Source organism: Zophobas morio, unplaced genomic scaffold (assembly GCF_036711695.1).
Source record: "Zophobas morio isolate AGI-343-1 ecotype UQ-CSIRO unplaced genomic scaffold, CSIRO_AGI_Zmor_V1 ptg000018l, whole genome shotgun sequence".
NCBI lineage: Eukaryota > Metazoa > Arthropoda > Insecta > Coleoptera > Tenebrionidae > Zophobas > Zophobas morio.
The window spans coordinates 3,900,459-3,926,422 of record NW_026972123.1 but is presented as its reverse complement, the minus strand read 5'-3'; the positions used below and the strand labels follow the sequence as shown (position 1 = coordinate 3,926,422).

General features: G+C 30.5%; 1 protein-coding gene across 1 annotated transcript; it reads right to left on the bottom strand.

The window, feature by feature from the left end:
- On the bottom strand, positions 1 to 23,021 carry Ago2 (Argonaute 2). Its single transcript, XM_064058158.1, has 6 exons — positions 22,768 to 23,021; positions 22,051 to 22,660; positions 15,459 to 16,302; positions 9,847 to 10,392; positions 9,320 to 9,790; positions 1 to 1,227 (listed from the first exon to the last, which is right to left on the bottom strand). The coding sequence occupies exons 1-6, from the start codon at positions 22,781 to 22,783 to the stop codon at positions 94 to 96; spliced, it is 3,621 nt and encodes a 1,206-aa protein (XP_063914228.1). The 5' UTR covers positions 22,784 to 23,021; the 3' UTR covers positions 1 to 93.
- Positions 23,022 to 25,964: the final 2,943 nt, after the last annotated feature.

The following is a 25,964-nucleotide window of genomic DNA, read 5'->3' as shown; positions in this document are numbered from 1 at the left end:
TATTATATAACTTTTATTCTGTATAAGTATAACAAAGGCATATTGATTGTATCCACGATAAAGCAGCCTCTACCAGCAACTATAGCACCTACTCTAGACGAAAAACATGGGCTTATCCTTGGAAATGCACTCCTTGATCTGATAATTCTGCTGATGCCGATTCAACTCCGTCATATTCAACTTGTCGTTCTCGATGTAGACCTTCGCCCTCGCGGCGGCCAAATGCGCGTAGTACGTCGGCGCCGGATAACTCACCGACCTATTGCACCTCGTGAACATGTGACACAAATGGTACGTCAACTCCTCGATGTCGTCATGGTTCAGTTTGTTGTCGTCCCACAGTGTGCAATACTTCGTCGGTTTGGCCACCCCCTGGATACTCGCGTGCGACACCAAGTAGAAATCCTGCATCATCGGATTCGTGATCATCGAGTCCACGCACGTCCCCGCCGGCACGTTCATATTCCTATCTTCAGAGTCCCTCGAGTCCATCGGGAACAGCCTCGTGTGATGCCGTTTCTGCACCACCAGAAACGTTATCTTAGGCTCGTACCCTTCCTTCTGCAACGACTTGCACGCCTTCTGGATCGCCGAGATCTCGGCCCGCTGCACCTCCTGGAACTGGCCCTCCGACACCCCGTCCCGGAAGAAGACGATCCTCTCCGGCTTGCAGTTGTTCTTCTTGAAGAAGAACAGCAGCTGCTCCCGCGTGATGTTGCACAGGTCTTCGATGATCTCCACCTTGGGCGGCTGCAGGCGCCAGCAGATGTTGTACTGGAAGGCTTGGGGGTCGTGCGACGCCGTCACCGCCGCCACGCTGGGGATGTCCTTGGCGTCGGGGCTGGGGTGGGTGACGTCCGCCCCCATGATCATGCAAGGGCGCTGCATGATGGCCGGGCGCGAGTTGCCGTTGATGGCGTGGTTGGTGCCGTTGAGCTTGCTGTTGACCTTGAGGAGGATGTTGCCCACCGTCTGCGGGTTGAGCTTGTTGAGGGTGCGCTCTTTGATGCACTGGGTGAGGCAGCCGACGTTTAGTTCGGCGGCTTGCTTGACGTACGAGTAGATGCAGCCGCTGTTGGGGACCACGACGAAGATGAGGTCGTAGTCCTTCTTATTCTGGAAGTACTCGATGAAGTCCTTGAGGGTCTGGCGGCCGCCGATGTGCATGAAGGGCTTGACGGCGCTTGATTCAAGGTTCATCCCGGCGTTGGGGGCCATGCGTGCGATCTGAACAATATCATTATTATTACTATTATTACTATTAGTACCCACTACTAAGACCAAGTCCTGTTCATGTAAACAGGACTTTTTAAATGTCCCCATAAAAAAACAATCAAATCAAGGAGTGTTAGATCCGGGAGACCTGGTGGCCATTCTATTGGTCCACGCCTTCCAATCCCTCTCCATCAAATTTATTATCTAAAAAACCCTTACATTTACCCCATAATGTGGTGATACCCCATCTTGTTGGAACAAAATCCTGCGATCTAAATTTTGTGCATTATCTGGATCACGAAATGTAGTAATTGGACCGAAGCACCAAAAACATCAAAAATGTGAAAAATTTAAAATTTCAAAAAATTGAAGAAGTAAAAATCAAAAAATCGAATAAGAGTCGAAAATCAAAAAAATGTATTTATGGAGAAAGTGGGAGATCGAAAAATCGGAAATTTAGAAACTCCAACAATCGAAGAACTGGAGAAAAAATCGGAAAATCAAAAAGTTGAAAAATCGAAATACTGAAAAAACCCAAAATTGAAATATCGAAAGATTGAGTTTGGAAAATAAAAATCGAGAAATTGGAAAGTTGAAAAATCGAAAAATTCAAAAGTCGCAAAATCGAAAACTCGAAAAACCAAAAAAAAAAGATTTATTGAGAAATGAACACTCGAAACATTGAAAAAACGTGAAACTGAAATATCGGAAAATTGAGAATACGAAAAATAAAAAGATCGGGAAAATGAAAATTTTAAAATTCGAGAAATTGAAGAATCGACAAATTGTAAAATCCCCAAACTAATATATCGAAAAAGACAAAAAAATCAAAAAATTGTTATTCAATTTTGTCTTTTTTTCTAAAAATCTCAATCTCTAGGATAAAAACTCAACACGGACCAAAATCGAAAAATTCAAAGTTGAAAAATTTTAACTTAAAAAACTAATAAATGGAGAAATCGAAAAACTGAAAAACCGAAATATCAAAGCAAGAAGTTGAAAAATCGAAAGATCGCAAAATCTAAACATCAAAAAAAATCTAAAGTTATAAAAATTTGTAAAAATCCAAAAATTACAATATACAATATCGAAAAATTTGTAAAAATCGAGAAATCAAAACATAGAAAAGTCGAAATATTGAAAAATCACAAAACCGAAACATCGAAAAATTGAGAAATTGAAAAGTCGAAAAACCGAGAAATCTAAATTAAAAAACTGAATCAACTAGAAATGAAACACCAAAAAATCGAGAAATCAAACAGCCCAAATTCGAAAAATTCAAAATTGAAAATTTTAACCTTAAAAAACAATAAATCGAGAAATCTAAAAATCGAAAAATCAAAAAGACCAAAAAATCGAAAAATTGTTATTCAACTCTTTTTTCCAAAAATCTCGATGTCTAGAATAAAAACTGAACAAAATAATAGAGAAATCGAAAAATTGAAAAATGAAAATTTTTTTAAATTCAAAATGCAACATTCGAAATTCAAAAAACTTTGAAAAATCGGAAAATCAAAACATCAAAAAAATAAGAAATCGAATAGCCCGAAATAAAGAAACGAATAACTAAAAATTGAAAAATTTAAACTTAAAATTCTATATATTAATCGAGGAATTAAATAACCGAAACATCGAAACACGAAAAATCGAGAAATGGAAAAATCAAAAAGATAAAAAAGTCGAAAAATTGTTATCCAACTTTGTTTTTTGTTTTCATGAATCATGATGTCTAAGATAAAACTCAACAAACTAATAAACCGAGAAATCGAAAAATTGAAAAATTTTAAAATTTGAAAAATCGCGAAATCGGAAAATCAAAAAGGTGAAAAATGGAAAAATTCAAAAATCCAAATATTGAAAAATCCCAAAATTGGAACATCGAAAAATCGAGATTGAAAAATTAATTTCGAGAAATTGGAAAGTTGAAAAATCGAAAAATTCAAAAGTCGCAAAATCGAAAAACCAAAAAAAAAAAATTGATTAATTGAGAAATGAAAACTCGAAAAATCTGAAATTTAGAAACTCCAAAAACTGAAGAAATGTAAAATAGAAAAATTTAAGAATCGAAAAATTGAAAAAACGTAGAACTGAAATATCGGAAAATTGAGAATTCGAAAAATTAAAAGATCCAGAAAATGAAAATTTTAAAACTCGAGAAATTGAATCGAAAAATTGAAAAGTCGAAAATTGAAAAATTTTAAAAATCGAAAAATTGAAAAACCGAAATATCTAAGTAAGAAGTTGAAAAATCGGAAGATCGAGAACTCCAAACATCAAAAAAAATTAAAAATTTAAAATTACAAATTCAAAAAATTTGAAAAATTACAATATAAAATTTCGAAAATTTTTTAAAATTCTAGAAATTAAAACATCAAAAAATTGAAAAATCCAAAATTTAAAAAAGTTAAATAGGAAAGTCGAAAAACCGAGAAATCGAAATTGAAAAACTGAAACAACTAGGAATGAAACATCAAAAAATCGAGAAGCGAGAAGTTAGAAGTCGAAAAATCGAACAGCTCAAAATAAAAAATCGAATAATTCAAAATTGAAAAATTTAAACTTAAAACAAGAAAACGATAATTCGAGAAATGGAAAAATTGATGGGTCGAAAAACCAAAAAATCGAAAAATCGAAAAATCAAAAATTTGGTTAATCCAGAAATTTAGAAATCGAAAAGTCGAAAAATTAAATATCGTAAAACTGAAATGTCGAAAAATTGGAAAATTGAAACGTCCAAAAATCAAAAAATCCAGAAATCGAAATTAAGAAAATTGAAACATTGAGAAATCGAAACAATGAATGATCGAGCAGTCGAAAAATCGAAAGATGGAGAAATCGAAACATCAAAAACTGAAACATCTAAAATTCAAAAATTCAACAAATTGAAAAATCGAAAAATTGAAGTAGAAAAACTGAAAAATGGAGAAATAAAAACATCAAGAAAATCGAAAAATTGAAAACTGGAAAAATCCAAAATTTAAAAAATCGCGAAATTTTGAAAAATCAAAAAAGTAAAAAATCAAAAATCGAATGACTGAATAATCGAAATATTGAAAAATTCCAAAACTAACATCGAAAAATCGAAAAAAATCGATTAATCGGGAAACTTGAGAAATTGAGATATCGAAAAATCGAAAAACTGAAATATAGAGAAATTAAAATCTCAAAACTGAAATGCTGGAAAATTTGAAAAACTAAAAATCGACAAACCGAAAAATCGAAATTGAAAAATTGAAACATCGAGAAATCGAAACATCAAAAGGTTGAGAAGGCCAGAAATCGAAAAATCAAAAAATTGAGAAATCAAACAGCCCAAAATTGAAAAATTCAAAATCTAAAATTTTAACCTTAAATAACGATAAATCGAGAAATCGAAAAATATAATAACCGAAAAATCAAAAATTTAAAAAACAAAAATTGAAAAACTGAAAAATCTAAAAATTAAAGTCGAAAAATCGAAAGATTGAGAAATCGGAACATCAAAATAGTGAGAAAACTACAATTTAAAAATTAAAAAAATTGACAAATCGAAGAATTCAAAAATCGAAAAAGTAAAAATCAAGAAATCGAAAAATCAAGACAAAAAAACGAAAAATTTTTTAAAAATCGAAAAATTGAAAAACCGAAATATCTAAGAGCAAGAATTTGAAAAATGGAAAGATCGAAAAACATCAAAAAAATGAAAAATTTAAATTCAAATTCAGAATTTAAAAAAATCTGAAAAATCGGGAAATCAAAAAATCAAGAAATCGAAAAGTCGAAATATTGAAAAATCGCAAAACTGTAACATCGAAAAATTGAAAAGTCGAAAAATCAAAAAATCGAGAAATCCAGAAGTCAAAAGTCGAAAAAATAAAAAATTTAAACTAAAAAAAAAATGATAAATCGAGAAATCGAAAAATTGAAAAATCGAAAACTGAAAAATTTTAAAAATCGAAAAATGGAAAAACCGAAATATCTAAGTAAGAAGTTGAAAAATCGGAAGATCGAGAACTCGAAACATTAAAAAATTTGAAAAATTACAACATAAAATTTCGAAAATTTTTCAAAAATCTAGAAGTCAAAACATCAAAAAACTGAAAAATTCAAAATTTAAAAAAGTTGAATAGTAAAAAATAAAAAAAAAACGGAAAGTCGAAAAACCGAGAAATCGAAATTGAAAAAATGAAACATCAAAAAATCGAATAGCTCAAAATAAAAAATCGAATAATTCAAAATTGAAAAATTTAAACTTAAAAAAGAAAACGATAAATCGAGAAATCGAAAAGTGGAAAATTTAAAAAATCGAAAAACTGAAAAATTAAAGAATCGAAAAATTGAAAAGTCGAGAAATTAAATATCCTAAAACTGAAATGTCGAAAAAATTGGAAAATCGAAAAACTGAAAAATCGAGAAACCGAGAAATTCGAAAAACTGGAAACTGAAACAATCCAAAATTTAAAAAATCGCGAAATTTTAAAAAATCAAAAAAGTAAAAAATCAGAAAATCGAATGATTGAATAATCGAAAAACGGAAAGGTTGAAAAATCGAAAAACTGAAATATAGAGAAATTAAAATCTCAAAACTGAAATGTTGGAAAATTTGAAAAACTAAAAATCGGTAAACCGAGAAATCGAAAAATTGAAGAGTCGAAAACCGAAAAATCGAAAAATGGAAAATTTAAAAAATCGAAAAACTGAAAAATTAAAGAATCGAAAAATTGAAAAGTCGAGAAATTAAATATCCTAAAACTGAAATGTCGAAAAAATTGGAAAATCGAAAAACTGAAAAATCGAGAAACCGAGAAATTCGAAAAACTGGAAACTAAAAAAATCCAAAATTTAAAAAATCGCGGAATTTTGAAAAATCAAAAAGGTAAAAAATCAGAAAATCGAATGATTGAATAATCGAAAAACCGAAAAGTTGAAAAATCGAAAAACTGAAACATAGAGAAATTAAAATCTCAAAACTGAAATGTTGGAAAATTTGAAAAACTAAAAATCGGTAAACCGAGAAATCGAAATGAAAACATCGAGAAAAATCAAAAAATTGAGAAATCAAACACCCAAAATTGTCGAAAAGTCGAAAAATCGAAAAACCGAGAAATCGAAATTGAAAACTTGAGACATTCAGAAATGAACCATCAAAAAATCGAGAAAGCCAGAAGTCAAAAATCGAAAAATTAAAAAAAATTAAACTAAAAAAAAAACGATAAATCGAGAAATCGAAAAATCGAAGAGTCGAGAATTGAGAAATCGAAAAATCAAAAAGACAAAAAAATCGAAAAATTGTTAATCAACTTTGTCTTTTTTTCAAAAATCTCGATGTCTAATATAAAATCTCAACAAACTAATACATCGAAAAATTGAAAAAAATTGAAAACTGAAAAATCTAAAATGTAAAAAATCGAAAAATTTTGAAAAATCGGGAACTCAAAACATCAAAAATTAGAAAAAATGAAAAATCGAAATATTGAAAAATCGCAAAACCGAAACATCGAAAAATTGAAAAATCGAAAAACCGGGAAATCAAAATTGATAAATTGAGAGTCCAGAAATGCAATATAAAAAAAATCGAGAAAGCGAGAAGTCAGAAGTCGAAAAATTAAAAAATTGAGAAATCGAAAGATCAAAGAGTCGAAAAACCGAGAAATTGGAAAATTGAAAAACTGAAAAATTGGAACATCGAAAAGTCGAGAAATCGAAATACCTAAAATTTAAAAAATCGAAAAATTGAAGAATTGAAACTGAAAAATCGAAAAACCGAGAAACTCAAAAAACTGGAAACTGAAAAAATCCAAAATTAAAAAAATCGCGAAATTTTGAAAAATCAAAAAAGTAAAAAGTCAGAAAATCGAATGACTGAATAATCGAAATATTGGAAAATTCCAAAACTAAAACATCGAAAAATCGAAAAGTTGAAAAATTGAGAATCAAAAATCGAAAAACTGAAATATACAGAAATTAGAATCTCATAACTGAAATGTTGGAAAATTTGAAAAACTAAAAATCGGCAAACCGAGAAATCGAAATTAAAAAATCGAGAAATCGAAACATCAAAAGGTTGAAAAAACCAGAAATCGAAAAATCAAAAAATTGAGAAATCAAACAGCCCAAAATTGAAAAATTCAAAATCGAAAATTTTAACCTTAAAAAACGATAAATCGAGAAATTAAAAAATGTAATAACCGAAAAATCAAAAATTTTAAAAACAAAAATTGAAAAACTCAAAAACATAAAAGTGAGAAGTCGAAAAATCGAAACATTGAGAAATCGGGAAATTAAAATAATGGAAAATCTACAATTTAAAAATTAAAAAAATTGAAAAATTGAAGAATTCAAAAATCGAAAAAGAAAAAATCCAGAAATCGAAAAATCAAAAAGACAAAAAAAGAACGTTTTTTTTTTAATCCAAAAATTGAAAAACCGAAATATCTAAGAGCAAGAAATTGAAAAATGGAAAGATCGAAAAATCAAAACATCAAAAAAATCAAAAATTTAGGTTCAAATTCAAAATTAAAAAAATTTGAAAAATCGAGAAATCAAAAAATCAAGAAATCAAAAGTGGAAATATAAAAAATCGCAAAACTGTAACATCGAAAAATTGAAAAGTCGAAAAATCGAAAAAGCCAGAAGTTTGAAGTCGAAAAATTAAAAAATTGAGAAATCGAATAGCCTAAAATAAAAAATCAAATAACCCAAAATTAAAAAATTTAAACTTAAAACTTTGAGTCGAAAAATCGAAGAGTCCAGAAATTGAAAAATTGAAAAATCAGAAAGAAAAAAATCGAAAAATTGTTTATCAACTTTTTTTTTTCAAAAATCTCGATGTCTTAAGATGAAAACTCAACAAACTAAAAAATTAAAAATTGACAAACTAAAAAATCGAAACACGGAAAATCAAAAAATTGTAATATCAAACAATTGTAAAACCGGAAAATTGAAAAATTAGAAATCGAGAAAACAAAAAATTATAACTTGAAAAATTGGAGACACGAAAAATTGAAAAATCAAAAACTGAAGAAAAATTAGACATCAAAAAAATAAAAATAATAAATAAGAACTTGAAAAACTAAAGAAACGAAAAATTAAAAAATCAAAAAAAGTCAAATTGAGCAATTGAAAAATAAAAATCAAAAACATGAAAAACAAAAGAAACGAAAAATTGAAAAATCGAATAATTGCCAAATTGAAAAATTCCAACTCAAAACATTAAAGAAATGAAAAAATCAAAAATCTGGAAGTAGGGAAATTGAAAAATTGAAAAATTAAAAATCCGAAATTGAAAAACCGAAACATAAAAATATGAGAAACTTAAAAATCGAAAAGTGCAAAACTGAAAAAATGAAATATTGTGAAATCGACATATCGAATATAAAAGAAGTCGAAAAATGGCATAATTGAGAAATCCAAAAATTGCAAAATCGAAAAATTTTAAAATTGAAAATGTTAAACAGTAAAAAATCAAAAAATCGCAAAACCGAAACATTGAAAAATTGAAAAATCGAGAAATAAAAAACTCGAAAAACCGAAAAACCGGGAAATCAAAATTGAAAAATTGATACTCCAGAAAGGAAACATCAAAAAATCGAGAAAGCGAGAAGTCAGAAGTCGAAAAATCCAAAAATTGAGAAATCGAAAAATCGAAGGGTCGAAAAACCGAGAAATTGAAAAATCGAAAATTTAAAAAATCGAAAAACTGAAAAATTGAAAAATCGAAAAACCGAAAAATCAAAATTAAAAAACTGGAACATCGGGAAATCGAAACCTCAAAAGATTAAGAGAAGTCGAAAAATCGAAAAATTCAAAAATGAAAAAAATATCTAGAATTCAAAAAAAATCGAAAAAGTAAAGAATCGAAAAACTGAAAATTAAAAAAATCCGTAAATTTTGAAAAAACAAAAAAGTAAACAATCAAAAAATCTTATTATCAGTTGGAAAAAGTGAGGTTAGATTAGTCATCGACGACAGGTGTGATCGACCATAAATTTGAATTTCGGCGCAGACATACAAAAAAAATAATGCCAACTTGATCAATTTTTTAATTTATGTTATTTATCGTTTTTATTGTAGACGCTCAATCACAGCCGAGTTTTCGCTAAATGTTAGACGCCGTGTTTCTTACCTGATCGGCCAACGAGTCGATTCCCCTCGGCGGGTTACGCGTCGCCGACGCGATCGTCCACTGTCTGATCGTCGCCCCCACCAGAAACTTGTGTCTGTCCGCCCTCCAAACCCCCCTCGACGGCTTCACCGTGGCGTCGTTCTTGTACTTCAAAGTGGGCGGCTCGAGCACGCGAGCGTCCAACCTCTCGAACTGGTTGTTGACCGAAAAACCGAACTCCCTAATGCACGGATCGTTGTTGTACCTGACTTCGTCGAGCGACTTCATGATCTTCTGCTTGCGGATGTCGGTCGACGTGGCAGATTTTTTGATCATAGCGCTGGTTTGGTTCTCGGTCATCTTGCGGTTGACGGTTTGACCCTCCACGAGCATGCAGTACTCCAGGGGAAGGAGGATCTTGTTTTCGCGATCTTTGGCGCCGACCCACACGGTCGGTAGGTGGGGGTAGGCGAGTTTGACGCGTTTGACATTCTAAAACGAGAAACTATAGAATTCACGTTCATGTTAATGTTAATCTTAGTTAGTACCTCAAAATATTTTTCTACGGTGGTGGTAGTGCCATCCTCTAGTTTAAACCTCGCCTGGGAGGGTGAATCCCCGAAGCCGTTAACTCTATAGATCCTCTTCGAGCTACTCTGTCCCTTGATCTCGTACTTCACTTTCAACTGTTTGATGAACTTTTCAACGCTTTTTAGTACGTTGTCGTGGATTCTACCCCTCAAATCTTTCCTTTCCATCGTAAACCTGTAGTCGCTCCCTAGTTCACAAATGAGATCCAGGAGTTCTAGAGCTTTCGGAAAAGCTTTATGGGCGACGTCCACGTTCAGCAGAGGTTTCCATCCCCTGATGGCCGACTGGTAGAAGCCGTAGTACATCTCCATGCCTTCCCCTAGCGGAATTATTGCGTCTCTTGGGGGTGTGAAGAAACATCTTCCAGCTATGATGCAGTTGTTTGAAGGGGCGTTACGAAGGACGATGTCGAGACACTGGAGGGCATCTTGGGGAGACTTTTTGGACCTTAGCATGTCGTGCAAGGGCGACAGGTCCACGGTGCGGGCGAATTTTATCTCAACCTGGAGCAAAAAATAGGTCGAAGGTTATTTCGACAGAACTTTCCTTGCCCCTGAAGAGCAGCCCAACAAATCCCGGTTCTTTGCAAAATTATAAAAAATATATTTAAGGCAGATAACCAACGGGAAAAACGCTTTCCGAAAATTGAAATATTGAAAAATCGAGAAATCAAAAAGCGTTAAAAAACATGGCAATTGAAAATTCAAAAAACTGAAATGCCTATTAAAAAATTTAAAATATAAAAATCGAGAAAACAAGTCGAGAATTCGAAAAATTGAGAAATCGAATAGCCTAAAAACGAAAAATTCAAAACTGAAAAATCTACAATCCCAAAAATCGAAATATTTTCAAAAATTCAAACATTAAAACAATCCCACCACTATAAAACATCGAAAAACTAAGAAATCGAAAAATTGAGAAAATAAAAAAAATCGAAACATTGAAAAATCGAAAATTTGAAAAATCGAAAAATCTAAAAGCCAGAAGTCGAAAAACCAAAAATGTGATAAATTTAAAATTTCGAAATATTGAAAATCGAAAAATCAAAAATTTTAAAGAAATTCAAAAAACCCAAATATTGAAAAATTCCAAAATTGAAACTCGAAAAATTTAAATAATTTAAAATTTTAAATCGGGCACTCAAAACATTAGAAAATCGTAAAAGCGAAAATGTAAAATTTAAGAAGTCGAAAAACTAAAAAATCAAAAAACTGAAAAATCGAAAAATTGGGAAACTGAATCATCGGCGAAAGGAAATATCAAAACATCCAGAAAGCAAGTCGAGAAGTCAAAAATCAAAAAATTGAAACTTAAAAAAGACTTTAAATCGAGGAATCGAAAAACCGAAAAAATTGAATAATCGAAAAATAATTGAAAAATGTACATGTAAATTGAAATACTAAAAAGTTCCCAAAAGTAAAACATCGAAAACCTGATAAATCGAAAAATTAGAAAATGAGAAATAAAAACACTGAAAACCGATAACCCGAAAAATTAAAAAAATTAAAATCGAAAACTCAAAAAATCAAAAAAATTGTTTAATCCAGGAATTGAGAAATCGAAAAATAGATATTTAAGAACTCTAAAAATTGAAGAATTGCAAAATCGAGAAATCGGAAAACCAAAAAACCGAAAAATTGTTATTCAATTTAGTTTTTTTTTTTTTTAAATCTCGATGTCTACTATAAAAATTCAACACGAACTCGAAAAACCTAAGTCGAAATATTAAAAATGTGATAGATGTAAAATTCCAAAATTGAAACTCGAAAAACTGAAATAATTTAAAATTTAAAATCGGGAACACGAAACATTAAACAATCGCAAAATCGAAAATGTAAAATTTAAAAAGTCGAAAAATTAAAAAATCAAAAAACAAAAAATGGGGAAATCGAAAAATCTGAAATTTAAAAATCAACAAAATTCAAAAACTGAAATGTCGAAAAACTAAAAAATCGAAGAATTGGAACATCGGGCAATGGAAATATCAAAAGATCGAGAAAGCAAGTCGAAAAATCGAAAAATCAAAAAAATCGAATAGCCAAAAACCGAAAATTTCAAAATTGAAAAATTTTAACTTAAAAAAAAACCGTTAAATCGAGAAATCGAATAACCGAAAAATTGAAAAATCGAATAATTGAAAAATCTAAAATCTCAAAAATCGAAAATTTTTCAAAACTTGAAATATTAAAAAAATCCCAAAACTACAACATCGAAAAACTGATAAATCGAGAAATCGAAAAAGTCCAAAAATCGAGAATTCGACAAGTCAAAACATCAATTAATCGAGAAATCGAAAATATAGAAATGCCAAAAATTGAAAAATCGTAAAACTGAAATATTGGAAAATTGGCAAGTCGAAAAATAAAAAGATTGCGAAATCGAAAATTCGAAAAAATGAGTAATGGAAATATGTATTGAATATACCAAAAAACCGAAAAATCGATAAATTGTTATCCAATTTAGTTTTTTTTCCAGAAATCTCGATCTAGACTATAAAAATTCAACATAAAGCCAGAAGTCGAAACGTCAAAATTGTGATAAATTTAAAATTTCGAAATATTGAAAATCGAAAAATGAAAAATTTTGAAAAATCGAAATATTGAAAAATTCCAAAATTGAAACTCCAAAAAATTGAAATGATTTAAAATTTAATATCGGGAACTCAAAACATTAAAAAATTGTAAAACCGAAAATGTAAAATGTAAAAAATCGAAAAACTAAAAAATCAAAAACTAGAAATCAAGAAATCGAAAAATCTGGAATTTAAAAAATCGACAAAATGAAAAATTACAAAACTGAATCGAAAAAATGAAAAATCGAAAAATCGGATTGAAACTTCGGCGAATGGAAAGATCGAGAAAGCAAGTCGAGAAGTCGAAAAATTAAACAATTGAGAAATCAAATATGTAGTCCAAAATCCAAAAACTCAAAATCGAAAAATTTAAACTTAAAAAAAAGTTAAATCGAGAAATCGAAAAATTGTTTGTTATTCAATTTAGTTTTTTTTATCCAGAAATCTCGATGTCTACTATAAAAATTCAACATGAATTGTAACCCAAAATCGAAAATTTAAAATTGAAAATCGAAAAATTTAAAAGCCAGAAGTCGAAACATCAAAAATGTGATAACTTTAAACATTCGAATTATTGAAAGTCAAAAATGTAAAATTTTAGAAATTGAAAAATTTTGAAAAAATTCCAAAACTGAAACTCGAAAAATTAAAATAATTTAAAATTCAAAATCAGGAACATAAAATATTAAATAAATGCAAAATTCCAAAACTGAAATGTCGAAAAACTGAAAAATCGAAAAATTGGAACATCGGGAAATGGAAATATCAAAAGATCGAGAAAGCAAATCGAGAAGTCGAAAAATCAAAAAATTGAGAAATCGAATAGCCCAAAATCCAAAAATTCAAAATCGAAAAATTTAAGCTTAAAAAAAAAAGTTGAATTGAGGAATCGAAAAACCGCAAAATTGAAAAATCTAAAATCTCAAAAATCGAAAATTTTTCAAAACTTGAAATATAAAACAAATCCCAAAACTAAAACATCGAAAAACTGATACATCGAAAAATTGAAAAATCGAGAAATCAAAAGGTCGAAAAATCGAGATTTCGAAGTCAAAAAATCGAGAAATCGAAAATATAGAAATACCAAAAATTTAAAAATCGTAAAACTGAAATTTTGGGAAATTGGCAAATCGAAAAATAAAAAGTTCCCGAAATCGAAAATTCGAAAAACTGAGTAATCGAAATGTTGAAAATCAAGAAATCGAAAAATTGAAAATTGGGAAACAAAAAAAATTGAAAACCGAAAAATCAAAAAGATGAAAAATGAAAAACTAAAAAAAAAATGTTTAATACAGGAATTGAGAAATCGAAAAATAGAAATTTAAGAACTCCAAAAATTGAAGAATCAAAATCGAGAAATAGAAAAACCAGAAGTCGAAATATCAAAAATTTGATAAACTGAAAATTTCGAAATATTGAAAATCGAAAAATCAAATAATTTGAAAATTAAAAAATCGAGAAAATGAAAAATCCCAAAACTGAAATGTCGAAAAAATGAAAGTTCGAAAAACTGGGAAATTGAAACATCGCGGAATGGAAAAATCAAGTCAAGAAGTGGAAAAATCAGAAAATTGGGAAATTGAATATGTAGCCCAAAATCAAAAAATTCAAAACTGAAAAAGTTAAACTTAAAAAAAAACGAAAAATTGAAAAATTAAATCATTGAAAACTCTAAAATCTCAAAAATTGAAATACATATTTAAAACATCCCAAAATTAAAACATCGAAAAAGTGAGAAATCGAAAACTCGGAAAATTGTTATTCAGTTTAGTTTTTTTTTCGAAATTCAAAAAAATCAATTAATCGAGAAATCCAAAATTTAGAAGCGCAAAAACTGAAAAATCGTAAAAATGAAATATTAAAATTGGCTAATCGAAAATTCGAAAAAATGTGTAATTAAATTATTGCAAATCGAGAAATCGTAAAACTGAAAAATTGGAAAATTGTTGTTCAATTTTTTTTTCAAAAATCTCGATGTCTGGTATAAAAATTCAACACGAATTCGTAGCTCAAAATTGAAAATCTAAAACTGAAAAATTTTAACTTACAAAAACTGATAAATAGAAAAATTCAAAAATCAAAAAATCGAACAGTCCAAAAATCGAAATATTGAAAAATTCCAAAATTGAAAAGTCGAAAAAAAAATGAACAACAAATCTAAAATTCTAAAAATGGAAAAGTTGTAAAATCCTCAAACTAAAATATCGAAAAATTGAGTACCCGAAAAACTGAAAATCCAGAAATCAAAAAATCAAAAATCTGAAAAATCGAAAAATTGAGATCGAAAAATAAAAATCCGAAAATCGGAAAAACGAAAAATCGAAAAATTCAAAAGCAGCAAAATCGAACAATCGAAATTTAGAACTTCCAAAAATTGAAGAATTGTAAAATAGAAAATTGCAGGAACGAAAAATTGAAAATCGTGAAATCAAAAAATTGGAAATTGAGAAATCAAAAAGCCGAAAAATCGATACATTGTTATTCTTTTTTTTTTCAAAAATCGCGACGTCTAAGCTAACACTTAACCCGATTTTACAGCCCAAAATGGAATAATTTAAATAAAAAAAAACTGATTAATCGAGAAAACGAAAAAAGCAAAAAATTTAAAAACCGAAAAATGGGAATATCTAAAAGCGAATAGTCGAAAAACCGAAAGATCGAGAAATCGAAATATCAAAAAAGTGAAAAATCAAAAATTCAAAAAATTGAAAAATCGTAAAAGTGAAATATACGAAAATTGAGAAATCGAAAAAGCTAAAACGTTTGTTAAATTTCAAAGCATTCGATTTTGCAATTTCAAAGCTAATAATTGAAAGTGGCCAATCGCCCGCTGTACTCAATTACAATACTTCCTTAGCGTACGCTCGGCAAGCAAAAAGTAGCAAATTTTAGTTGTTCAAACGAATATACGCAACCCAATCAAAAGAAAATGACCCTCATAAGAAAACTTTCACTTTTCAAAATTAAATTAACCCTGAACCCCAGCAACATCCTCACCATGAACTCCTTGGTCCGATTCTCCCCCTCGATCTTAATCTTATCGCTGATCGTATCCCCGAACGGCAACTTCGTCGGAGTGTACAAGTTCTTCCTCCCGTCGAAGGCCGGGTACCTTCCCTTGTAGTGCTTATCCCGGAAAAGATTCATGACGTCACGCAGCAGCGCCTTCGGGGTATCAGGCGTGATGGTCACGTCGTAGTGAACAGCCTGCAGAATCTTCCCCAAATTCAAGGCCAAATGGTTGCTCTCGACCCGAATTTTCCTGCCTTTGGTGCCGGGTTGCACCGGAATGAGCTGCCTCAAGCAGTCGCCCTGGCCGCTCGGAGGAGACAACGATGGCGGCGCCTGCTGGGGCTGCTGTTCGGGGGGCATTCTGGAGGGGCCGCCTCTTTGCTGTTGTTGCGGGGGGGTTTGCGACTGCTGTGGGTGGCGGCCCGGTGGTGGCTGGCGGGGGCCTTGCGGCTGCTGCGGCTGTTGGGGCGGAGGGCCTTGCGGCTGCTGTTGCTGCGGTCTGGGGCCGGGTTGTTGCTGATGAAAACCAGGTTGTTGAGGTCTGGGGCCTGGTTGTTGTTGTTGAGGCCTCGGACCTGGTTGTTGTTGTGGTTGTTGAGGTCTAGGACCTGGTTGTTGTTGTTGTTGTTGTTGTTGTTGTGGTGGTCTAGGACCTGGTTGCTGCTGCTGTTGTTGAGGTCTGGGGCCTGGTTGTTGTTGTTGGGGCCTCGGACCTGGTTGTTGTTGTGGTTGTTGAGGTCTAGGACCTGGTTGTTGTTGTGGTTGTTGAGGTCTAGGACCTGGTTGTTGTTGTTGTTGTGGTCTAGGACCTGGTTGTTGCTGTTGAAATCTGGAATGACGGTGGCAATATTGTGCCATTTTAGGACAATGTACTGCGACTATATTCGGACTAGAATATTTTAAAGTAGGGTATAGGCTACAAGGAACGGCAAATTTATTATATGGTGACGTTTGTAAAGATTGAAAGGGTTTGAAAAAAAAATTAGGAATAAAATTTCACAAAAACTCTGAAACAGATTTGTAGCAGACAGTTTAAGTCAATCCGTGTATGTCAGTAGTGACATTTCATTACCAAAATTTTTACGAATATTACTATATCTGAACTCGCATTGGATACAAATGCTGAGAATGCATCTACACAAAAAAAAAAGAAAAATAAAGAAAAAATATTAAGAAAAAACAGTTTGTATTTTTTTACCAGCAACTTAACGAAAAATTGCAACATATTATTAGTCAAAATATTTACAGTTTACCGCCAGCGGTATTCCTGCGTCACGCACGTGTAAAACTAAAGAAATCTCGATAATTATCAGCAGAGCTCGAACAAAAAATGGGTAGCAAAAACCAGCTGCTCGCCAAGTCGATACTGTTTGTGATTTTTTGTGCTTGTATGTACGACGAGAAAATGGATTTATTATTGCATATTTGGATTTCTTGGTTAATTTTCAATTTAAGGGCGAAAATAGTCGAAATTTGCATAGTGAAGAATTTCATTATTAAACAAATCGTCCAAAAATGCTCAAAAAAATTGAAAAAACCGATGTATTGAAGAATTGAAATAAGAAAAATAGAAAAATTTGAAAGTCGAAAAACTGTAACATTGATAAATCGAAAAATTGAAAAATAGAATAAATGAAAAAGTTTTAAAATCCAATAACTAAATAATGGAAAAATTACCAAACAATAAAATTGAAAACTTGAATAATTTTAAAAAGATCCAAAGTTGAAAAAACGAAAAATTTAAAAATTTAAAAGTTAAAATTTCCAAAAATTTAAAACAGAGAACTTGCAAATACGAAAAATTGAAAAATCCAAAAGCTGAAAATTTTCACATTGCGAAAAGAAAAACTATGAAACATTGAAAAACCGGAAAATTGAAAAAATAAAGAAAAAAGACGGATCAGGAAAAATGCGCATCGAAAAATTAAAGAAATGAAAAAAATTGAAAAATCGAAAAATTGAAACAATAAAAAATTCAAAATCGAGAAACTTAAAAATTGAAAAAATCAATAAATTGAAGAATTGAGAAGAAGAGAAAACGAATCAAATGGGAAAATTTGAAAGTCGAAAAACTGTAACATTGAAAAATCGAAAAATTGAAAAATAGAATAAATGAAAAAGTTTTAAAATCCAATAATTGAAAACTGGAAAAATTACCAAACAATAAAATTGAAAACGTGAACAATTATAAAAGATCCAAAGTTGAACAAAACGAAAAATTCAAAAATTTAAAAGTTGAAAATTCCAAAAATTGAAAACAGAGAACTTGCAAATACGAAAAATTGAAAAATCCAAAAGCTGAAAATTTTCACATTGCGAAAAGAAAAACTATGAAACATTGAAAAACCGGAAAATTGAAAAAATTAAGAAAAAAAAACGGATCAGAAAAAATGCGAATCGAAAAATTCAAGAAATGAAAAAAATTGAAAAATCGAAAAATTGAAATAATAAAAAATTCAAAATCGAGAAACTTGAAAATTGAAAAAAATCAATAAATTGAAGAATTGAGAAGAAGAAAAAACGAATCAAATAGAAAAATTTGAAAGTCGAAAAACTGTAATATTGAAAATTAGAAAAATTGAAAAATAGAATAAATGAAAAAGTTTTAAAATCCAATAATTGAAAATTGGAAAAATTACCAAACCGTAAAATTGAAAACGTGAATAATTTTAAAAACATTTAAAGTTAAAAAAACGAAAAATTCAAAAATTTAAAAGTTGAAAATATCAAAAATTGAAAAAAAAAACTACGAAACATTGAAAAACCGGAAAATTGAAAAAATAAAGAAAAAAAAAAAGATTAGAAAAAATGCAAATCGAAAAATTAAAGAAATGAAAAAAATTGAAAAATCTAAAATTGAAACAATGAAAAATTCAAAATCGAGAAACTTAAAAATTGAAAAAATCAATAAATTGAAGAATTGAGAAGAAGAAAAAAGGAATCAAATAGAAAAATTTGAAAGTCGAAAAACTGTAACATTGAAAAATCGAAAAATTGAAAAATAGAATAAATGAAAAAGTTTTAAAATCCAATAATTGAAAACTGGAAAAATTACCAAACCGTAAAATTGAAAACGTGAATAATTTTAAAAATTATAATTATTAGATACCTACTTAAAGTGAAGGCTAGAAAAATTGCAGTTCAAAAATTGAAGAAACTACAAATTGAAAAATCGGGTACCTAACTAAAAAATCTACAATTGAAAAACTGCAAAATTTAAAAATTTAAAAGTTGAAAATTCGACACATTGAAAAATTGAAAAATTCGAGAATTTCACATTGCAAAAAGAAAAATGATCAAACATCGAAAAACCGGACAATTGAAAAAAATTAAGAACAAAAAACGGATACGAAAAATTGCAAATCGAAAAATTAAAGAGATGAAAAAAATTGAAAAATCAAAAAATAGAAACAACAAAAAATTAAAAATCGAGAACCTTAAGAATTGAAAAAATCAATGTATTGAAGAATTGAAAAGAAAAAACAAAACAAATAGAAAAATTGCAACATTGAAAAATCGAAAAATTGAAACAGAATAAATGAAAAAAATTTAAAATCCCATAATTGAAAAATGGAAAAATTACCAAACAATAAAATTGAAAACGTGAACAATTTTAAAAAGATCTAAAGTTGAAAAAACGAAAAATTCAAAAATTTAAAAGTTGAAAATTCCAAAAATTGAAATCTGAGAACTTGCAAATACGAAAAATTGAAAAACTGGAAAATTGAAAAAATTAAGAAAAAAACGGATCAGAAAAAATGCGAATCGAGAAATTAAAGAAATGAAAAAAATTGAAAAATCGAAAAATTGAAACGATAAAAAATTCAAAATCCAGACACTTAAAAATTGAAAAAATCAATAAATTGAAGAATTGAGAAGAAGAAAAAACGAATGAAACAAAAAAATTTGAAAGTCGAAAAACTGTAATATTGAAAAATAGAATAAATGAAAAAGTTTTAAAATCCAATAATTGAAAAATGGAAAAATTACCAAACAATAAAATTGAAAACGTGAATAATTTTAAAGAGATCTAAAGTTGAAAAAACGAAAAATTCAAAAATTTAAAAGTTGAAAATTCCAAAAACTGAAAACGGAGAACTTGCAAATACGAAAAATTGAAAAATCCAAAAACTGAAAAGTTTCACATTGCGAAAAGAAAAACTATGAAACATTGAAAAACCGGAAAATTGAAAAAATAAAAAAAAAGCGGATCAGAAAAAATGCGAATCGAAAAATTAAAGAAATGAAAACAATTGAAAAATCGAAAAATTGAAACAATAAAAAATTCAAAATCGAGAAACTTAAAAATTGAAAAAATCAATAAATTGAAGAATTGAGAAGAAGAAAAAACGAATCAAATAGAAAAATTTGAAAGTCGAAAAACTGTAATATTGAAAAATAGAATAAATGAAAAAATTTTAAAATCCAATAATTGAAGATTGGAAAAATAACCAAACTGTAAAATTGAAAACGTGAATAATTTTAAAAATTATAATTATTAGATACCTACTTAAAGTGCAGGCTAGAAAAATTGCAGTTCAAAAATTGAAGACCCTACAAATTGAAAAATCGGGTACCTAACTAAAAAATCTACAATTGAAAAACCGCAAAATTTAAAAATTTAAAAGTTGAAAATTCGAAACATTGAAAAATTAAAAAATTCGAAAATTTCACATTGCAAAAAGAAAAATGATCCAACATCGAAAAATCGGAAAATTGAAAAAAATTAAGAACAAAAAAACGGATACAAAAAATTGCAAATCGAAAAATTAAAGAAATGAAAAAAATTGAAAAATCAAAAAATAGAAACAACAAAAAATTAAAAATCGAGAAACTTAAGAATTGAAAAAATCAATGTATTGAAGAATTGAAAAGAAAAAACAAATCAAACAGAAAAATTGCAAAATCGAAAAATTGAAAAATAGAATAAATGAAAACGTTTTAAAATCCAATAATTGAAAAATGGAAAAATTACCAAACAATAAAATTGAAAACGTGAATAAGTTTAAAAACATCTAAAGTTGAAAAAACCAAAAATTCAAAAATTTAAAAGTTGAAAATTCCAAAAATTGAAAACAGAAAAAAAACCGGAATATTCAAAAAATAAAGATCGAGAAATTGAACAATCGGTTAATTGAAAAAATACAAAGTCTAAAAAACGGAAAACCGAAAATCCAAAAAGTAAAAAGTCGAGAAATCGAAAAATCCAGGACTCGAATAGTCGAAATACTACAAAATCCCAAAACTGAAAAATCACAAAATTGGACGAAATATCCAAAAATTAGGAAATTAAAAAATTGAGAAGCCAAAAAGTCAGAAAAGTAAAGTCGAAAAATCGCAAACTTAAAAAATCGAAAAATCAAAAACCTGAAAAATCGATAAATGAAGATCTGAACAACTGAAAGATCGAAACTTTGGGAAGTGGAGAAATGGGATAATAAAAAAAATAGATTAATTGAGAAATCCGAAAACTGAAAATTCGGAAATGTCAAAATTTGAAAAATTAAAATATCGTAAAATTGAAAAATGGAGAAATCCATGCATCACAAAAATTTAAAACATTAAAAAATCGAAAAACTGAAAAACAACGAATCGAGAAATCGAAACTCGAAAAATCGAAAAACGGACAAATCGGGACATCGAGATATCGAAAAATCGAGTAGACAAAAAGTCGAGAAGTCGAAAAATCGAAAAATTGAATAATCAAAACATCGAAACATACGAATCTCGATAAATCGAGATCTTAAAAAATTGAAGAATCGAAAATTGAAAAATTCAGAAAATTGAAAAATTAAAATATGGAAAAGTTGAAAAATTGAGAATCTAAAGTTTCAAAAACGAAAAACTGAAAATCCAAAAATAAAAAATCGAAAAATCCAGAAGTGAAAAATCGAAAAGTCGAAGAATCGAAACATTGAAAAATCTCAAAAGATGAAAGAAATATCCAAAAATTGAGGAATCAAAAAATTGAAAAATTGAATACAGCGAAGTCGAAAAATCGAAATTTTCAGAAGTGTTAAAATCAAAAATAGATTAATTGAAAAATTAGGAACGTCAACATTTGAAAAATTGAAAAATAGAAATACTGAAGAACTGAAAAATCAAATAATCGGGAAATCGAAAAATCTAAAATTCAAAACATTGAACAATTAAAATATCACAAAATCCAAACATCAAAAAATCAAAAAATAAAAATTCGAAAATTTAATTTAAAAAATTGGAAAATCCAGAAATTGAGAAGCCCAAAAGTAAGAAATCGAAAAATCGAGAAATCCGAAAATCGAAACATCGAAAAATTAAAAAACTAAAACACTGAGAAATCGAAAAATCGCAAAACATTTAAATTTATATCTTTTGTAGTATCAATAGTTGTATATAACTATCATTATTTTATTGTTGTATTATGTGATTTTGTAATATGTATCCACTATAGACATTTTCATTTTGTGTTGGAAAATAAATTCTAATTATTATTATTATTATTAAATATTTGTGCATATAAATCCACTCTACTGATAAGACTGACTCATCGCTTTCATTACACACCAAACAAAAATAGATAAATACTGATAATCACCCCATAGCCTGCTGCGGCGCCTGCCAGTACTGCGGGCCCCCATACTGCCCCGGCGGCGGCTGCCTCACGGGACTCTGATGTCGCACCCCAGGAGGTCCCTGTGGAGGAACCGGCTGCTGAAACCCTGGCGGGAATCGCTGAGGGGGCGCAAAGCCCGGCGGGCCCTGCTGAGGTGGGGCAAACCGCTGCGGAGGAACACCTTGCTGGTGTTGCGGCCCCCACGGCTGCTGCTGAGGCCCCCGTCCTTGTTGTGGGGGCCGCCAAGCTTGTTGTTGTGGCTGCGGAGCAGCAAACTGTTGTGGAGGCTGTGGCTGTTGAGGAGGAAATTGTGGTGGCGGTTGTTGTTGTTGGGGTTGCACTGGCGGTTGTTGTTGCTGGGGTTGGACAGGCTGTTGTGGCTGCTGTGGCGGTCCCCCTTGCGGGCCCTTTTGCTGTGCTTTACCCTTTTTCTTTTTGGATTGTTGTTGCTGGGGTTGGTCGCCCGATGGTTCCTTTGGGGGTTCAGGTTGTGGGGGTTCCGGCTGCGGCTGTGAGGTCGTGGGCTGGGGTTCCGGTTGTGGCTGTGGGGGTTGGTCATCAGATGGAGTTTGCCCTTTGGGTTTTCCTTTTCCTGTAAACGCAACAATATGGCGGGTGATGAGGAAAGTAGGGGATTCACAGAGTTATCAACACGGATGAAAAGTGTGATATTTAAATTAGATAAATTGTTGTGTGTACCTTTCTTTTTGCCCATTTTTACGATAAATCTGGTTTTTGTATAATTATAACAAACCACTAAACTTTAAAGTATAAAGAGAACTGTGTATAACATTGACTTGATGAAGCGAGATATGAGTGATATCAAAAAAAATAGTTTTTAACCGACACGATAACAGACACAAAGTAAATACGACAATTATTATAAAACACGATTTGTTGAACTGATACAACACGATGGAACTGACAGCCACAGAACACTCACTACTGACAGCTGACAGCTGTCAATGTCGTTATGGTGGCGTCAGTGGCGTAGCGTTGCTAGAATTTCACGAACACATTTCGCGATTGTGGCACCATCTATCGTACAGCGGTTGGTCTGATGAGAGGCTAACAAGTTGATTTATAAACTTGTCGCTGACGTTGCTGTGTTTCCAACTTGAAGGAAAATCCACGAAAATAAATTTTTGACAGAGATAATGAGGTCCATTAATATTAATCCATTTAATTACCTGTTCACCGAAACCCTCATATTCTCCACTGTACTTTTCTGTCAGTAATTATGCATTGTTAAAGATAGTTGTCGACATTTACATCTCCAAGATTTATTGCTATTCGTCTCAAAAACAGATCAGGGGTGCGATTTTGTTTCTCGATCGAAGTGATAAATTATCACTTGTGATAAATGTCATTGCGTAGCTTTTAAATGCAAAAGTTTGCATTTATTCTTTGCATATACGCTTATTAAATGCTCAAAAGTTTACAATTGCCTTAATTTTAAGAACTTATAACTCAGAATTACGATTTTGAACTTTTATTTTGACATAAATTTCGAGGTTATGTCTCCAAAATTTATCACTTCACTCAGAGCTATCGAGAAAATATCCATGAAACAAAATCCCACCGCTGGTGTTATAACTACAAGGGCTTACATTTTGCCCTTTTTTCTTAATATGTGTATATGAGAACAAAAAAACTTGGTCGAAAGAAAGAAAGTATGGGTCAGGGGCTAAAACTTGGTAACATAGTAACATTTTTCCTCGGTCTAACAACAAATGAAAAGTTCATCACCATTGAGATCGAGGCGAATGGGTGGGGCTTCTCTTTCGGTTTTCTTTTTTAATTAGCACATTTAGTTTTCTTTGTATTGTAATTTCTCGTAAAAAAATAAAGATTTTACAATTAAATTCCGACCCTCAGCTTAAGACGAATAATAAAAAAATCATCAGAATTGAGATAGGGCGGGTGGGCGGGGCTTATATTTTACCTTTTTTTTCTTAATATGTGTAGTCATCATTTCACAACATGGTTAAAATGGTAAAATCGATATTTACTTATACAAATTTTCCATTATAAATTTGTTTTAAGTTCCATGAAAAGAAGTCTATATACATATTAAAACAAAAAGGCGAAATGTAAGCCCCCCCACCCACCCTATCTCAATTCTGATGATTTTTTTTATTCGTCGTAAGTCGAGGGGCGGACTTTAACTTAACTGCAAAATTTTTATTTTTTTACAAAAAATTAAAAACATGTTTTTGAAGATCGCGTTGTTCAAAAAAATAGTATGTACATATATTAAGAAAACGAGGAAAATATTTACCTCGGCCCCCCACCCCATCTCAATCGTGATGATCTTTTTTATTCTTAGAAACTTAAAACCCGTTTAAAATGGTAATGTTTTGTGAGGAATTTTGGATTTTGCAATTAGGCTCCGCCCCTAGGTCTACCAGCGAATGAAAATTTCATTACTATTTAGATCACGGTAGGTATGGGTGGGGTTTCATCTTTGGCTTCAATTTTTTTTTATATATACATAGTATTCTTTGAATAACGCGATACTCAAAAAATATTTTACATGGAAATAATAAGAATTTTGCATTTAAATTTGGCTCCTTTGGCTCTCGACGATTAAAAAAAATATATCACAATTGCGATAGGGCGGGTGGGCGGGGCTTACATTTTGCCTTGTTTCTTAATATACGTAGTCGTCTTTTCAGAACAAGAAACTTAAACATGTTTAAAATATTAAATTCTTGTAGACAAATATGCATCTTGCAATTAAGCCCCGCCCCTCGATCTGACAACGAATGAAAAATTCATGACAATTGAGAGTTGAAATTGGGGCGGGTATGGATGGGGTCTAATCTTTGGATTCATCTTCTTCTTAATATTAATACGTAGTATTCTTTGAACAACACGATACTCGAAAACATGTTTTTAATTTCTCGTAGAGAAATGAGGATTTTGCAGTTAAGCTCCGCCCCCTTGACTCACGACGAATAAAAAAAAATCATCAGATTGGAGAGAGGGTGGGCGGGCGGGCTTACATTTTGCCTTTTTTCTTAATTGGTATCTGAGAAGAAAAAAACTTGGTCGAAAGAAAAAAAAGTTTGGGTCAGGGGCTAAAACTTGGTAACAAAGGACTGAATACTATTAAGAGTAGTCACTGGAACGAAGAAGGGGTGGGTGGGCGCAGCTATTGCTTGCTTATAAAAGATTCTGTATGAAAAAGTCAAAGTTAGATAGTGTAGTCTTTTTTTCACAACAAGAAAGGTAAAACATGTTTAAAATGTTAAACTTTTGTAAGAAACTATGGATTTTGTATAGATTTTGCAATTACGCTCCTCCCCTCGGTCTGACAACAAATGAAAAGTTCATCACCAGTGAGATCGAGACGGAAGTGTGGGGCTTCTCTTTCGGTTTTCTTTTTTAATTAATACATTTAGTTTTCGTTGTATTGTAATTTCTCGTGAAAAAATAAGTATTTTACAATTAAATTTCGCCCCTCAGCTTATGACGAATCATAAAAAAATCATCAGAATTGAGATAGGGCGGGTGGACGGGGCTTATATTTTACCTTTTTTCTTCTTAATATGTGCAGTCATCTTTTCACAACATGGTTAAAATCGATATTTCCTTATACAAATTTTACATTTTAAACATGTTTTAAGTTTCATGTCGTAAAAAGAAGTCTACATATATTAAAACAAAAAGGCAAAATGTAAGCCCGCCCACCCGCCCTATCTCAATTCTGATGATTTTTTTTATTCGTCGTAAGTCGAGGGGCGGACTTTAGCTTAACTGCAAAATTTTTATTTCTTTACAAGAAATTAAAAACATGTTTTTGAATATCGTGTTCAAAAGATACTATGTACATATATTAAGAAAACAAGGCAAAATATTTACCCCGAACACCCGCCCCCTCTTAATTGTGA

Bases quoted from the DNA above. Each gene is read 5' to 3' on its own strand.
- Ago2 (XM_064058158.1), bottom strand. The intron at 10,393-15,458 runs GTGAGGATGTTG...TTTTTGCTCCAG, and splicing joins ATCGGACCAAGGAGTTCATG to GTTGAGATAAAATTCGCCCG. The intron at 1,228-9,319 runs GTAAGAAACACG...GATATTGTTCAG, and splicing joins TCGACTCGTTGGCCGATCAG to ATCGCACGCATGGCCCCCAA.